General features: G+C 44.2%; 1 protein-coding gene across 3 annotated transcripts in view; it reads left to right on the top strand.

Moving 5' to 3' along the window:
- Positions 1 to 16,604, top strand: part of RNF144B (ring finger protein 144B) — a 59,250-nt gene that overhangs the window by 11,996 nt on the left and 30,650 nt on the right. For all 3 annotated transcript variants that reach the window (XM_080379786.1, XM_080379785.1, XM_080379787.1), the window contains exon 2: positions 14,610 to 14,798. In XM_080379786.1, the coding sequence (XP_080235912.1) occupies positions 14,634 to 14,798 (165 nt within the window). In that variant the 5' untranslated portion in view covers positions 14,610 to 14,633. The remainder of the gene's footprint in view (positions 1 to 14,609; positions 14,799 to 16,604) is intronic.

Below are 16,604 nucleotides of genomic sequence, written 5' to 3' on the forward strand. Positions count from 1 at the left end.
AATTCCCTCCTCTCCCTCTGGCTTCCCCATGCCAAAGCCCAGCCCTGTGTAATGCACTTGACAAATCCTCTTCATTACCCAACAGCCAGGAATAACCTCACATTCATTCCACCTCAAAATTAATCTACTTTTTTGTTTGTGGAGGGGAACATGGAAGAAAATGAAAAAGAACAGATCCAAAGGGGAAAGGTAGGAATGACACTAAAGTCAGGCTCCGGGATTCTGTGTTTCTGCTGAAGCACAGCTGAGCTCCAGTGCTAGGCTATGAGCCTTCTCACTTGATAGAGAGAAGTGCAGGTCTGAGGGCCATCGCACCCTGCAAATTTACCCAGCCTTGGACAAATATTTACAGAGATGCTTGTGCCAAATAACTTTGTGCTGATCAGTAAGAAAATAGTGTTCAGTAATCTTCCTCTGTGTCTCTTGTAAATGGTTTCGGCTCAGTGGGAACTGAGTGGGCATTGCATTCATCAAGTAGATCATTGCTAGCAGATACTAAAAACTCATTAAAAAAAAAGATAGTATCTCAAATTACAAAGGACCTCATCCTTCACTTCCTGCTGAAGTGGGACTTTTCCAACTCCTCGTTTTCCAGGGAGGAGCAGAGGTGCCGAGCAGAAATTTCTGGGCTTGAGAGCATGATTAGGCTAACTGCATTGCAAACACATTTTCAAATAAAAAATGTAGCTACAGAAAAAACATTTTGTTGGTGCAGTGTCCTGGGTCTCTTTGTATGTGTTGATACTTGCACGCAATGATACATGTGTTCCCCATTTCTGGTTCCTCTTATTCTATTATAATAAAGAAAAAGTGTTGGGGGTTGCCCAAGACTTAGGTAGTTTTTTACTGTATTTCTAGGGGAATCTGCTCAACCTCCAAGGGAAAATCCGTAATCCCTAATTAGAAATGCCATTAGTTTACCTGATTCTTTGAATGACCTTGGCATCTGCAAGTACAGTTTTGATTTTGGTGGAGGTTATGCTACTCGACTGCAGGACCTACAAGCTTCCCAGTGTCTCGTGTCCCTGCGTGGGTCGAGCCCCAAAGTCCTTGGTGCTGCAAGCCCAGCGATTTGGGACATGTGAATCTGGCTCCTGCTACAGGGTGGATAGCCTCTCTGAAGTAGGGCAGTCCTAGACATGCTGTAGTCAAGGGACTGTTCGTTTAAATTGTGTTTATATAAAACCTACCAAGAAATTCTGTATCTGACAGACTTCAAAGACCATAAATAAGGGCAATTGGGTGAGTCAGAGTGGGGCTACCAGAGCTGGGACTTGAGAAAGTATATTTTTTGGTGTTGGTCTGGAGCTGTTACCAGTGAAGATGGTGAAGTCAAGACATGCTGTTCATGAAAACTGCAGCCGGCATGTTGCTGTGGAAAAGTCCAGCTTGTGTGTGTGGTTTCATGCGTGCTAGAACACATCCCCTGCATGGAGCTTCCCCAGAGCCTGTTGCAGCCACAGATGTCATGGGGAATTGTTCTGCATGCTTTTTGTCTGAAGGAGACACGAGAGATGCTGATTGGGAGACAAACAGTACAGAATTACCTTTTACTAGATGGCAAAAATACCATTTTACTGTCATGCTTGTGTTTCTCCCCTTTAATTGAGAATGTCAGTATTTGTTTCTGTTGCAAGCTTTTCTGCCTTTCATTTTGTTGTAATAATGAGGAGAGGAGTGAAAATACAAGATGTGAGTCATTGCTCGAAGAGTGGACACTGCCTGGGTGTCTGACAGAAGCTTTGATATTCATGTTTGGTTATACAAACTACTGTATTTTCAGGCTGCCAGCGAGTAAGTATGCAGATCTGAAAATGTTTCTGCTCTCTATATGTTTGCAAAAAGGAAACACCATTCCAACAGAAGAGCTGCATCTCTGTGTTCAGGGACTGAAACAGGTCCTTCAAAGCTACCTCTCCTTAGGCTTTTATGTACTGTACGGTGCTGTGGCTTAGGGGCAAATTCCTTGCTCATGTGTATGTAGCCACAAATCATTCAAAATCGCGTGCTCTAAACCCCTGTGTACATAGAAGGAAAACCACATCTCATGACAGCTAGTATATAGGATAATCATTTGCATGCAAAGAAAATTCCAGGACGTGCAGGCTGACACTGGTTATGTCTGAGCAGTAGATGGGAAAGTTCATGTGTTCTGCCTGTGCTTAATTTTGGAAGCATTCTGATGGGTGGAGGTGGGGAGATGAAGAGGCAAAACAAGCTGGTCTTCCCCCCTGTCAAAAAAAAAAGAAGGTTACAGAGATGTAGTCAGTGGGGAAAACTAGCTGATCCTGTGGGCTATTTACCATTGCACTCACCTGAAGCTTTTTCACAGCGGCAGACTCTTAGCTAACCACTGATCCTGGAACCCTTCCCTGTGGGGTTTACCCGTTACAGGGCTAAGATAACATCCACGGGGCCAGCAATAACTTGCCTGCTGAAGTTCTGCACAATGGAGAGGATGCAATCTTGCACCCACCTGACCTCTTCACAGTTGCACTGATGGGTTCAGTGGTGAGGAGCCTTCATCGCAGTCTCTGGGGAGGATTTGTGGGAAAGGCAATCATGGCCTTTGCCTGGAGTGAAGTAAAAGACGCATATATCTCTATCTCTATATATAGATATATATATATATATAGTTTAGCCGATACTACTTTAAGGACATGTGTTTTTTGGATTGGTCAGTGTTTTTATTGCAAATACCCAAGCAGTGTACATGACTTGACCAGTTTCAACCCCCTTGTTGACTTAGCTTCCCACATTTTGGGAGGATTGGGCCAACACATGAAGGAAACATGCAGTTGTGGGGAAGAGGAGTAGAGAAGGAGTTGGATTCTTGCCATAGCTCCTTCTCCTAATTCTTAACAATGAGGACAGAATGCCTGTTTGAGAAGCATTAGCTGTCATGGTCATAATTAAAAGACCAGTTAGCAGAAAGATATCTTTAGAAAGGTTTCTACAAGGTTGTCACCCTATAGTATAATAAGTCTATGAGTTCCTGTGTTCTAGATGCTAATTTTTCTGAGCGTTTGAGAGGTGGGGCAGCTTCTTCCACCTGCTCCTGGTTGCTTATCTTAGCACACATAAGCAAGTCCATTGGAGCTATTGGAAATACTCCCATTGGCAGGGCTTTGACTTCATGGCTAAGATCATGTAGGGACTAGCAAGCTCTTAACAGATACTAAGGCACTTGAGGCCGAAATCCTATATGTTTACAGGTTGCTATTCTCCTTTGAAGCTATTTCTGTAGTGCAAGTTGAAATTTGGAATTGAAGTGAAGGAATGATGGATGCAAACCTCTAACTGCATTTGATATATGCTTCTGGTTTGTTTTATGTCTTGTAGTAGCATCTGGATTTCTAAGTAGTTGCAGCAAGCCCCTGAGAATCTGTGTTCTCTGTGCTTGACACTGCACAGGCAAAAATCTTCCTGGGAGAGCTTGGAGCCTAGAACACAGAGGGTGAAGGTGGATGTGGAAAGTCAGGTGGGAGAGGGCAGGACAGCAATGAGACAACATTGTGTTGTGTGATAGTGTCGTCAGCCAAGCTGCTGCAAAGCTTGTTGAATCAAGATTAAGAAAATGTTGTATTTGTTTTATATAGTTAATAAGATACAGAGCAAAACAAATCATGCTCTGTTAAAAACATTTATTTATTAAAGTGGGTATATATAGGCAATTTTAAAATCTGTAGCTGTTAGTCAGGACTAATTGTAGTCAAATCTATTATTGTTATTCCAGCATAGTTAGCAACTTCTGTTCAGTGGTGTAGAGGTGAAGCCCGTCAGAGATTACAGACGCCCCATATTCATGCCCTGATTGATGGGGTGGGCACCATGGGTCTTCTCTGTGCTGGGGCAGCAGGCAGCGTGCAGGGAATCGCCTGCAGCAGAACTCCTCCTGGGAGCTGTCTCCCAGCATGCTGGGCTCGTTGCTCTTCTCGTGTGTGGGCTGGAAAAGAGGGAGAGCAAACGTGGATATTGAGAAGACAAGCAGAGAGAAGCTCGGTCTGGGGGCTGTTACTGGAGTTTATTTCTCTTTTTCACCTCTGCAGATCTGGCCAGAGCTGGGACTCGTTCAGTGCTCTGGCCTTTCCTCATCTCCGGTTGCAGCTGGCTTTGGTGGGACTCGTTCTGGAAACTAGCAGAGGAGTGGTTTAGGGATACAGCCAGATTAGTTTAATAACCACTCGTGGGAAGCAATGGTAGTTACTTCAGTAAATGCATGTGTTTAGTTTCAAAACAACCTGCTCATGTCTGGGTCCAAACCTCTGCCAGTGCTTCTTAATGACTATTGTTTCTTGTCAAGCTCCAGTACAGTCAGTAGCTATTCACATTGCTTTCATAATGGAAAATGCTGGTATTAGTGATGGTGAGTTCCCCAAGGTCTAATCTTTAGATTTGACTCAGTCTTCGGTTCACTGAATGTCGTTGTAACTAAGACTTGGAAGTTACTAGTGGGCAATGTATCCCCCCACCTTTCTAAGTCATTGAGACATATTTGGATCAAGGGCAGTTTTCCATATTTTACCTGTTTTATCTTGGTTACCTTGAACAGTGTGTTTATTCTGTAATAATGGGCAGCATATTTGACTGTAAGATTAGATAGGGGCAAATTAAAACATGATACTTACTAGTTTTATTCACTAAGCAGTCACACAAAAATTGTTATAAAAGGGAAATTAACTTATTCTTTGATTCCTGTTGATGTAAATCTAAGGTTGTGTGAAAGTGCTTTTCGATGCTTGTAGTGAACAACAACTCTAAGACCATAATCCTAGAAGTTTGAAGTTTTCTTGGAATGACAGATGTGTTAAAGGTATCCTATTGTAAGCACTGAAGAAAATGCTTCTCAGATCATCCCTTCTAAAAATAAATACCTACATATGTGTTGATTGTTTTCAATAGATGGTGTTCAGTGAATTTTTCTAGTATATGGTGTTTTTGCAGAATTCAGTGGAGGATCGATTTCATTGCTTTGGTCAGCTGAGTTCTCCTCAGGCTTTTGGCAAGCTCTGCACGCGTCCCTTGGCCCGAAGAAGTTTCTTGCTGTCCCTTGCGAGGCCAGGCTTTGTCATGTCTCCACTTGCCTTGACCTGCTTGCCTTGCTGTCGGGACGCTGCTGCTTGCTCCAGCCACAGCTTTGGCTGCTCTGAGAAAGGAGCCATCTCCAGCCGGAGGAGGCTGACAGCCCAGTTTCTTGTTAGAAGAGTACATATTATGAACAAACAGATTCAGTTGGTCTCTCTGTCAAATAAAGTTTCATTGCTTTCATTTTAACAATGCATATTTACAAATACCTTGTAGAAATCCTTGGTGTCAGAACAGGCCAATGTCACAAATATTTCTGAACATGCCCTGTCTAAACTGTAAACATTCCAGCTCAAGGAGTTAACTTATCCCAAGGTTTTGTTATCTGATTAACAAAAATAAACATTTTTTCTGTGTCAAAGGCAAATTGTTACATCTGACTTCCTATTCCTGTTTCAGCTGAGACAGCTGGCCAAGTTACCAACCCATCTGACCTCCCAAAAACTCAATTCCTTTTAACTTAATAACTGCTAGTTACCGAAAGCCTTCACGTGGTCTGAAAGGAAGACCTATCATTTGCTTTTATCATTAATGTCACAAAGAGTGTGTTTTTATTTAATAGTGGTATATTACCTTTTGTTAACAGGAAGTTAAAAGCGTACCAGACTAGTTTGGGTGGGAAAATCCTTGTAGCTTGGCAGTGACAAGTACAGTGTCATTAAGAATAAAGGATGTTATTTAGATAAGCTTTAGAGTCTAATCTTAGATCTGGTAACCAATGATTGGAATTGCACTTGGTATAATTTTGTTATTTCAATGGAAAGGCTTGGACATGTTTGATGCCAAAATATGCAAGTTCTGTTGTCTGGCCATACTTTGCCTGTTTCACTGCATTTCATGCTGATCTTTACCTCTGTGAGTGCCAGGAGGATGAACATAAAGCTTCAGGGGAATCCCGGTACTGACAGCTTGCAGGACCAGGCGTATCGCCGTAGCCTGCTGCCTCACCATCACGCTGCTCAGGGATGCTAAGTTTGATACAGCTGGGGCATCCCAAACTGGATGCCCACAGGCTTGCCCAGCACTCACATCCAGCAGGTCTGGTGCAGGGAGCTATGGCATTCCAGCCTGCCAGTGTTGACAGAGCTGTACGCTGAACTTTGCTGTGTCCTAGTTCAAGCACGGTTCCAGCAGAGCTGAGCAAAGGTGCACACTTCTGCATATGCATATTGCACACTTCTGCAGTGTGATGGTCTGACCTCTTTCCATGCAGAAGAGCTTACTCCCATCCTCATGGATGCAATGAATATTGCCATTATGTGGCTTCTGTCAGTACTGAAAAGAGATGAAGACCATGTTTTGATCATGTGTTTCAGTTTACTAAACAGGCTGCATTATTTCTTTTTCAGTCTTTTACGTTTTCATCTTTAAGCGATGAGAAAGCACTTTTCCTAGCTGCCTGTTGAGCTAGGAGTAGCAGCATTTATTTCACCATTAGCTATTAGATTTCCTTTTCTTGGACTCCGCTGCTTTTTAGTAATGGAAGAGGGGAAAGCCCACTTTTTTTATTTTTGTTCCCCTTGCTTATTCTAAAACAGTATTGCAAGGAAAAACAAAGGATTCCCACAATTGCAGAAGTGTCACATCTGTTTTGGGGGGGAGGGGGGGGGGAAAAAGCAAGCTGTCTGTTATATCCAGTTAATATCCATGCTTTCTGTGCAAAAAACCTCCCTGAGGACATATTGATGTAGGGTTGCTAGAAGTTACCATGAAGAATTGGTGTTCTAAAATCTCCAAGTTATTCACACCTCACAGTATTACAGTACAGTAGAGATGTTACCCAACAAGTGAACTGTCAAAGATTTGTGGGGACCCATTTACCTGTGCCCTAATGATATTTTGATTGATTAGAATGATTTGAAATTACTGGGTGCATGTGAAATTTGGGAACCTGTTCAGTGAGTTTTAGGCGTCCTAAAGTGCTGCTATAAAAATGCCTGTCAGGAAGCTGGGTGATATTAATTAGTGCAGTCTGTCCCTTACTTTTTTTGTATGCAAGAGGCTTCCCACCCACTACATTCCTTTCAAAGTATTCGATATATTTATTTTTTGGTTGCTAACATGATATGAAAATACTTCATACAGCCAGTGCTTCTTGAACAGCAGCTCAAGGGCTCTTTTTTTTTTTTTTTTTTTCCCCCCAGGCATTCCAATGAAAACAAGTGAGAGAAATTGCCTTCGGTGTGTTCTCACGTACCAGACAGCACGTTTACTTAGGCTGCTTGTTCTTGAAACAAGTTTTCTTAAAATAAAAATTTTACAGTGCAGAAAGCTGTCATGAAATATTATACATCTGACTTTTCTTAAGCCATGCTCAAATAGAACAGATACTGAACTAGTATTATTCTCTCTAATACTTCAGCTTGATAGTATATTATGGTAATCCAGAAATGGGGTTTCCTTGTACATGAATGTAATCAAGTGCTTGCTGTATTAAGGCACAGATGTAACACAGTAATTCTGAATATATTAAAAATGTATTTAAAATTAGACCTTCTATTCATGGATCTGGTTGCTTTTGTGACACCACGGTTTCAGAAAATTTTAAGCCCTTGTTTAACTTGATAATAATCTCATTGCAATAAAGCAAAATATTCAGGCTTTGATACACAGGAGCACTTAGACATATGATTAAATGTCCTTCTCGAAGATGAAGGCTTTCCTGAATTGGAGCTTTAATCATATGTTTTACAGCCTTACTGAATCACTGCTTGATAAGTAGCGCTGTATGGACAGGATAGGTGGCTCTGTGTAGGCAGTGCATGTTAAAGAAGAAAAAATGGATGCATAGTGGTTTAGTGGTTAGTCTGTTGACCACAGAAGTACTAGTGTGCTTCATTCGACTAATTCTTTGTATAGAGCTGCTGAGTTTAAAAAAGCTGCCTTAGAAGTGAATTTTCAATAACATTGCCTTCAAAGAGTTGGGACAGCTAAGGACTTGTAACCAAAACTGGCGATGATGGGCTTTTTGCTGAAGTTAATGGAAGTGTGGGTTTCTTGAAGCTGTCCTCACATGTCTGCATTTCATAGCTCAGTTTATATCTTCTATGATCTGACCCTGTTATCTTAATACCACTCTGTTATATTTTTAAAATCTTTCTATAATTACTATTTTTCTCCACGGGCCTGATTTTCAGCATTGGTTTTAAACACTTGTATTTGTCAGGTAGTTTTCTTTTTCCATTTTATTTTGTAAGGGGGGAGCCTTAGTTACAGGAAACAACAGAATCCTGAGCTGAACAATGTCAAAACAGGTTTTTATGTGGCATTGAAGTAATTTCACAATGGGTGGAGTACTTTAAAAATCTCTAGGGCATGAGAAACAATTACAGTGCTTGCAAATGTTTCTTCAGGAAAGTGCAGTGAATACCTGCTACACTAAATAGGAGCTTAACACACAGGTGCTGTGAGTTCGTTTTGGTACTGAAATGGCTTTTGTAAAATGGGTGAGTGCTGTGTTGTGTGTTAGACCCACACATGACCTTAAACCTAACCCCAGCTTCTTTACAATCCCACCATGTGTATGCAAGTCCGTGCCTGGTGCTGGCTTATGGCAAGCCTTGGGGGTTCTGGGGTAGGGGGGACCACAGGGTGGGCTCAGGCACACACCAGCTCACAGGGAAAACCACATAAAGGACCCTTTTTATTCCATTAACATTTCCTGGAGCAGTGTGTCTCGTGTTTGTACATTTCTTGACTTCCTTTAAACTCTAAATTCAGCTAAAAGCATACAGCTCCACTAACTTCCGCAGAATTGTTTGTAAACACAAGGCTTGAAGTAGCTTCTCCAAGAACTCTCTTGTTGCTGTTGGATGCAGCGTGTGAAAAATGAAAGGATGACTTATGGTGCTGAATATGCTCCATTCATTCTCCTCCAGCTTCAGTGCAGAAGGCTTTCCTGATTTTATGTGATGTTTCTAAGTGGTGAAAGTCACATTCAGACAGATATTTTTATTTTTTTTTAACCAAGTACAGTGACTTGATTGCAGACACACAGACAATGTCCTTCTGATGTTGCAGCTCAGGAGACTGCCTGGCTTGTTTGCTCTGTCACATACACAGAGTAACTTTTGTTCTTTGAGCCTAGTAATCTTGGTTTGAGGCAGCTGGGCAGACTCAAGTGAGCCTTTGTGTGATTGTAACAAGGATGATACCTTACAATGCATGCTCAGAGGGCAGGTTTTGGCCCTAGGTTGCATCAGTTTTTCACACCTCTATGGAGCTGTGGTAGCTTGACTTTGGCTGGCTGCCAGATGCCCACCCAGCTGCTCTCTCACTCCCACTTCAGGGAGTTAATAGTTTCCACTTCAGGAGGCTAATGTCAAGATCTGCAATGGGCACCTGTCTAGGAGCAGGCACAGCAGATACCTGCTGTTAGGAAGTTGTTGTCAAAGCTAGACACCAGACACGGTGGTGTCAGGAGGCCCTGAAGGCAGACAAGTTCTGCACTCCTTCCTCCAGTGCTTTTGTTTTGTGTTTCATATTCCGCTCAAAATCTCCACTGCTTTCATGCTAGGGTTTCTGCTTGTCCTCACCCTTCCCACCCCCCAGAGCCCTTTCTCCTTCTGCTTTGCTTATGGATTGTGTTGAGGCATTTCAGTGCTACTCGAAAGCACCAAGATTTGGCACCTCCCCGAGGCAAAGCAAAAGTGTCCGCAGGCAGATGAATGAAACGGGAAGACTGGCAGATCTGAGCGCTCAGCAAGCTGTGCTCCTGGTGGCTGTGCAGTTTGTGCCCTCCCAGGGCTGACCCCACAGGGCTCGCACACATTCCTTCAGAGTTTCTGGTCCTGCCTTATCCTACGGCATCAACACCGCTAGTGTCAGAGCCAGGGAGGACCTAAATTTAAGGTTTTTCTTTTTGTACCTGTTAGTTTAACCCTTCGGCAAGGGGCCGTTTAAACTCTCGTTAGTTAATCTAGACAACAGGCATCCCTTTCATCCTCATACGTGAATCATGGTGGGAATTTCTAATTGCAATTTCAATAGGATAAACAAATCAAGATTTACGGTTGGACTCGATGATCTTAAAGGTCTTTTCCAACCTAAATGATTCTATAGTTCCCAACAGTTCTTCCTTACAAGGTGGGTAGCATACAATTTGAGGAAATACATCCCCTTCCCTGGAAATTCTGTGCAATGTGAAAGGGCCGTGATCTGTGTGTGGGTCTGCATGTACGTGGCTGGTAGAAGCATGTAAAACAGACTGGGGCCAGTTTGACCCTTCCTTGCTACTGATGTACACTGGCACAGAATTTAGCTTAATATGTTCCTCCAGGTTAGAGTGTCCTTGAGATGTGTTTATCCTTATTCCTCGGCATCTCATGGAGCCTGCGTTGCTTTCAGTGGAGGTTTCTGTGAGGAGTTGGGTGCTGTATTCCAGTCTTAGTGATACATTTCTTGCTTTATTTAGGAATCTCACCTAAATGGGTCATTTGTGTTTGTGGGCATGAAAGGGATGATCTTAGTGCTTAGAAATGTATTTTATTTATATGAGGGTCTGTTTCTTTTCAAAGATTTTCAATTTAGTTTTATTTCAGGTGACTTTTATTAATATAACCACATATGGAATGATCTTTTCCTCTTTGTCCCCCACTCATTCTTCAGTGACTCCATCTTACCCTGCATGACACATACGTGCAAGGTGTTTTGTTTTCAACCTAAACCATTGGCAACTCACTTGTAATTACAGTAGGAATTTTAATCCACTGTAAAGAGAACTGGTGGATATATAATAAACTAATGACAGTCCGTGGGACTAAGCCTAGCAAAATGAAGACCATAAAAATTTGGAGCAACTCAGGTGGGGCTTCATGGCTTCTCTGCAGAGTGTGGAAAAGTCAGTTCTGCCAAGGTAGTAAAGTTGAGGAGATGGTTGGAGAGCTTGGGAGAGGACAATGCATCCTGAAGTACTGGGAGAAGGAGTAGAGTGTGAGAACCGGAGGGAGACACATGTCTTTCTCCTCCCCATCGTTTCTACTATCTGACCTGATTTCTGTTCAGAGCCCAGCTGCCATTGGAAGGGGCCACTCTTCTCTGTAACCATTAACTCTTTGCCCTGCCTGCTCCCCTTGACGGAAGTAGCAGAAGTCACAATTCTGGTGGGCAGAAGCAGGGACCAGCTGGATGGGTCACTCTGGCAAAAGGAGCAGGTCAAACAGGCCATGCACCTGCTCTCTCTTCGCCAGGCAGGCTTGCAGGTACTAGCAGGATGGCTTTGCCTGTGCCAGCCTGACCTGGAGGACGGCTTTTGGACAAGCTGGTCCCTGAGGGGCATGGAGGCAGCCATGGTATCTCCTTCAGGGGCTGTGCAGGCAGCTGCCTCCGAGGCTCCAATCCTATTTGCTTCGTTGGGTGAATCCCACCGGGGTTAATGAGGCTGCGGTGAGGTGAGCCAGCCTGGGCTGTGTCGGGGCTGGATCCTCTGGTCTGCCAGGTTTGCTTGGGGTTGTCTGCTGGGCGTTCTCACGGGGTGCTCTGCCTGTTTTAGGGAGAACCTCAGCCCCGCTCTGGCATCCTGTGCGAGGTGGAAGAGGGGGGGCAGGGGGGTACAGGGAGAAAAACTGAATCTAACCTACAGTCTCCAGGGACAAGGGTGCCTGGGATATCGTAACGAGTCCCCACAGCCATTGCACTGTGGCACCTGGTAGCTACTAGGGCAGGGCGGTGTGTCAGGAGCCTACTCTACTGTGGTAAACTCGCTGTTACGTGGAGTGCCAGATTTAGACCATATAAAATTAGCCCTGAGCCCTAAACCCTAAACTGCTGCCGTAATAAAAGCATTGCAGGGTCATAACCCTTTTGGTTATAAACCCCCTGACTTTGGAAACAGCTGTGTGCATTTTGTATCTGTTCCAGCATCCTTAAATATCCCTACCTGTTCCTTTGTGCATCCTACCTCTTCACGTTGCTGCTGTTTACCATGCAAATGAAGAAATTTCAGATCTGTGCAGTGGGGGTGAGCAGCTTACCTGAACAGATGCAGCTGCGATTGAAAAGCATGCCTCAGTAAATGTGCTACTCTTCTTCTAAATACTGAGATAACGTCTAGCATGTATTTTTAAGTAACAGGTAGTTCTTGATCTGCCATAGTGTTTCCATTGAGTCACTGTTCCTCCCACTTCCCCGTTGCAGTAATTACAGAGGAGTGTTGCAGTCCCTGACTCAGAGGCAGGCTGCCTCCCAAGCTGCTGGCCATGCTGCAGCTCCAGCTCTGCAGCCGTACGGAGCAAATTGTGGGGGGCATCATGGTAGCAGGCCAGGACCGCACCAGGAGTAATGCAGGCACGGCATATGTTTTGAACTAATGATAGGAAGCCGTTAAAGAGAGAGTTTGCTCAGGATTCGTGGCTGGGAATTTGGTTTCCAGAATCTTGGCTATGACTCTTGTATCTCTAAAACTGTATGCTTAAAGGAAAGACATCCCAAAGGACACATCTGATGGCTTCTCTGTCTGGCTAGGCTAGGAAACTGCAAAGTGTAAAAATTAAAAAGGGGTAGGTGTGCTCTCCCACCCTGTTTTGTTGTGGTTTCATGGCTTTTAAAGAGAAAAGGTCTTCCTGCAGGGCATGAGGCTCACAGGGCTTGCCTGGGGATGGGGCTCAGCTGCACGTCAGGTTGAAAGGTGGGGGCTGTGGGGTGAGGTTTGACGTGCGCTGACCCCTCAAGCTCCATGAGCACCACTGTTTCTCCCTCTGGGGAGGGATTCAGCAGGTATTGCACGACGGCAGGTCACGTAGGCTCTGAAGTGCTGCAGCTGGCCTGGCGGCTGCGGGAGCTGCAGAATGGCAGCAGTGACATGCTGCCAAATGTGACCTGACAGCCCTGCCACCAGGATGCTCAGGACTGCGGGGGAGGCAAGCAGAACTGGACCAAAGGGCTCGAGTCTCCCGTTTGCCTCGTGAGATGTCAGATCTGGCAGGCGCACGGATGGGTCTTGATTGTTTTTGTGTTCATGCAGCCTCCATTTGTGCTGCAGCTTTTCAGATTTAGTAGAGCTGCACTCTTGGCGCGGCGGCAGGCAGCTGTGTGCAGCTGGACACCATGTCTCTGCTTGTAAGAAATGGATGTAAAGGTCGTCTTGCCACCAGTTGAGTGTGTTCAGAAGCAGGTCTGTGGAAGCTGGGCCAAGTTTCCTGGAGATGGGAATAGATTTTCCTGTGCCTTAAATGCTGTGCCAAACTCCACTGTCTATTTTGAGATTTAAAAATCTGCGAATTTGCTTTCTGTTATTTCCATTTAAGCATGAGGATATTCTCCTTAGTTTCTCTTTCAGTGTTACTGTGTAAGAATGAGGGTCTTGACTTTTTTTTATGGTTATGGTGTAGTGGTTTTGAATACTTAGGTCAGAAAACATTATGTGTGAGCATGTTATTTCCATTTGTTGCTTCTCAAAGGATAGAAATTTCTTCCCCAAGCACTGCTGTGACATAATGTGTGGTGGAAGCATGGCTATTCTGAGCATCTCCTTGTCAAAGTGCTAGTGCACTTGGTTCATGGTTCACAAACCTCAGTTAGATGCCTGAGAGCCCTATGAAATAGATAGAAGAGCTGGATGTCAGGAAGCAGGATGCACAAAAGCTATAGATCTGAGCAGGCAGCTCGCCAGCATCATCAAGGCAATGCAGAAAAGAGGACTGCACATGACTCTTACTCTTTTGGATTTAAGCTGCAGCCTTGTATGAAGTAGGACATGCAATCTGAAATCCTGGGTTTGGGTGTCTTTGCCATCCCTCTTGCGATGGACCGCCGGCTCGCAGTCTCAGTGAGAGCTCGTGGAGAAGGTGGAGTTCGTGGTGCCCACCCCCCATGTTACAGGCTAAACATTTGAAGTGCTTGCCTAGGAAGGGGAATCTGCTTGCTCTTGCCTTGCACTGCCCAGCAGAGCTCCCGAGCCACCAGCCGGAATGGCAGGTGGGGTTGGGGACACCCATTAAGATGGTGTGGGTGCAATGAAGGCTGAAGGGTCCCATAGGGATGGGAGGGGTGTGACTCTGAAACTCATTCAAAAAGGCCAAGCGAGATATATATATATATATGTATATGTATATAAATATGTACATATGAATGCAGTTTATTTTTTTAATTACGAATTTATTGTCCCAAATCAGATTCCTGCTTCCTTCTAGGTCTTTGGTGAGGGCTCTGGCCCCTATACTGTTGCATATAACATAGGTGATCTCACCTGTGTGAGTTTTTGGTTTGTTTTTTTGGGTTTGTTTGGTTTGTTGGTTGGTTGGTTTTTTTTAATTTGACGATAAGTGGCCTGCCTGAGGTGCTTTGTGCCAGCAAGGTGAATGTTCTCTGAGAACCCAACCCAGTTCAGGCCTTTTGGAAAGGTGGGCTCTCAGACACCTTCTTTGTGAATTTTGAATGGCCTGAAGTGTGAGACTAGCACCAAGATGCCAAAGTAGTACATTTGGGTGTGCAGGTGCTTTTATGGATCTGAGATGTAAATTCTCAGGTTAATGAGAAGCGACCACATGGCTTGTGGGGATGTTTCAGCTGTTGATTTCTCTTTTCAGGCTGAGTGGACCATCAGCGACTGAATGGGCTCTGCTGGGAAGGCTTGTCCTCACACCATGACAGCTGATGAGTCAGAAGCTGGAGAGTTAGCTCTGGAGCCCCTGCTCACTTGCAAGCTATGTCTCTGTGAATATTCCCTGGATAAGATGACTACTCTTCAGGAATGCAGCTGCATCTTTTGTACATCGGTAAGATCTAGCAGCACCTTTATGTTACAGGAGCAGGGTCACGGGAGGTAGGCAGAACTGTGAGATGGAATTGCTTGTCCCATACAAGGAGCATGTGTTATCCATGCTGATAGAGGATCCATCCCTAACAAGCATTTGGCGTTAGTCTGTCTTACCTTATTTAAAAGACTTCTCTGTCATTCTGTTCTTGATAATTCATACCTCTAACAGACATTCCCATAGCAAATAATAACAACTCCCAATAGTAAATGGGAAAAAAAGATGCATTTTAAGATTGTCAGAGAATATACACAGTGTATATGCAATTGCAGCATTTATTTTTTTCTGAAGCAAAATCTTGAAGCATCACAAGATAACTGTGAGGTTTTGTTTCCCCCTTATTTTCTGAGCACCCAGAGACCTTTTAAGTCTTGTATGTGATTTTTAAGGGTGATCAGAAAACCTAAACAAAAATGAACCTTGCCCTATTGAACCTTTGCATCTGCAGTCTGTGCTGCAGAGATGTCGCCCAGGTCATGCGTTGTCTGTAGTGGCCAGTGAGGACTTTCTGTCCTGCCGATTCAGATCAAATAAAACTGGTGGAAGTGATAAAGGCAGAAGTTGAGCGAGCTGATAAAAGCCCTACAGATATTAGTACTCTTCTAGTCTCTTTGTCAGCATGGGAAAATGGACCTAGTTTCTCTGGCAATAGTGACTTTGTACCTGACTAATGGATTTTGGAAACAGGTCAGAAGCTGCCGGAAGGATGTGTTTTTTTTAACTCCAGAATAAATGTACTTGGTTTTATTTTTTAACAACAGATTGTAGATAAGCATCAAGCAAGCACGTTTAAGTTTTGCCTTGATTTTTTGAACTCATGGAAGAAATCTGATATTTGTAAAGCCAGCTTGAGTGAGAGTATCTTCACTTACTCTGAATTCAAGGTAGCTTAAATGGGATAAAAATTAAAATGTAGCTGTGTGTTTCAAGAAACTAGGATGAGATAGATTTATGCATTTTCAACCTGAATTTCAGAAAGTTTGTTTTCCATACTGACTTTCACAAAACATGTCCGTATTTTAGTTTGCAACCGAAGTTTTAGAAGAGCATACCTAACAGGTAGGTATGAAGCTACTGCTTTAAATTAAAAAAAAACAACAACAAAACAAAACCCACAAAAAAACGAATCTGAGAACTTGACACCTTTACAGTGGTGCCACTCTTCTCCAAGAATTCGGTGTCTACAACTTAGTATCATTAATGGCACATGAACGTCAGTGTTAGCTGGGCAGCATAACCCTGTGGCCCCTGGGGAAGGGAGGACTGTGCCAGGCAGAGCTGGGCTCTCTGCTCCTCCGGAGCACTGGTGACAGGGAGGGGTCACTGGTGGCTGGGGATGTTGCTGTCCCCTGTCCCCTGTTGGGGCTGCAGCTGCCACCCCTTACCTGGCCGGCAGCAGGCAGAGCATCCACCCTGAGCCTGGCTCTGCCGTGCCGTGCCAGCGAAGGCAGGAGTACAGTCAGAGTTGGCCGGCATCTGTGCAAACTTTGCTGACTTTGTCTAAACCAAGAGCCAGCCATGAGCGAGTGCCAAATGCAGTTGGGAGAAGCCTTTAGACATGCTCTGTTTATTTCAGTGGGCATAACAGATCTTGACTGTGCTTATGCTCCTTGTCTGCCCTTTGTCTGGCTGTTGTTGCCTGTGTCTGAACATCCTCCTGATGGACGTCTCTCAGCTGATGCAACAGAGATGTGTAGATCTTGCCCCCTGTAACAAAGGGGGGACTTGGGAAACTTTTCACCTGCCTATATAATTTTCTGCCTTAAA

The sequence above is a fragment of the Falco punctatus genome (assembly GCF_963210335.1).
Source record: "Falco punctatus genome assembly, chromosome: 3".
Lineage (NCBI taxonomy): Eukaryota > Metazoa > Chordata > Aves > Falconiformes > Falconidae > Falco > Falco punctatus.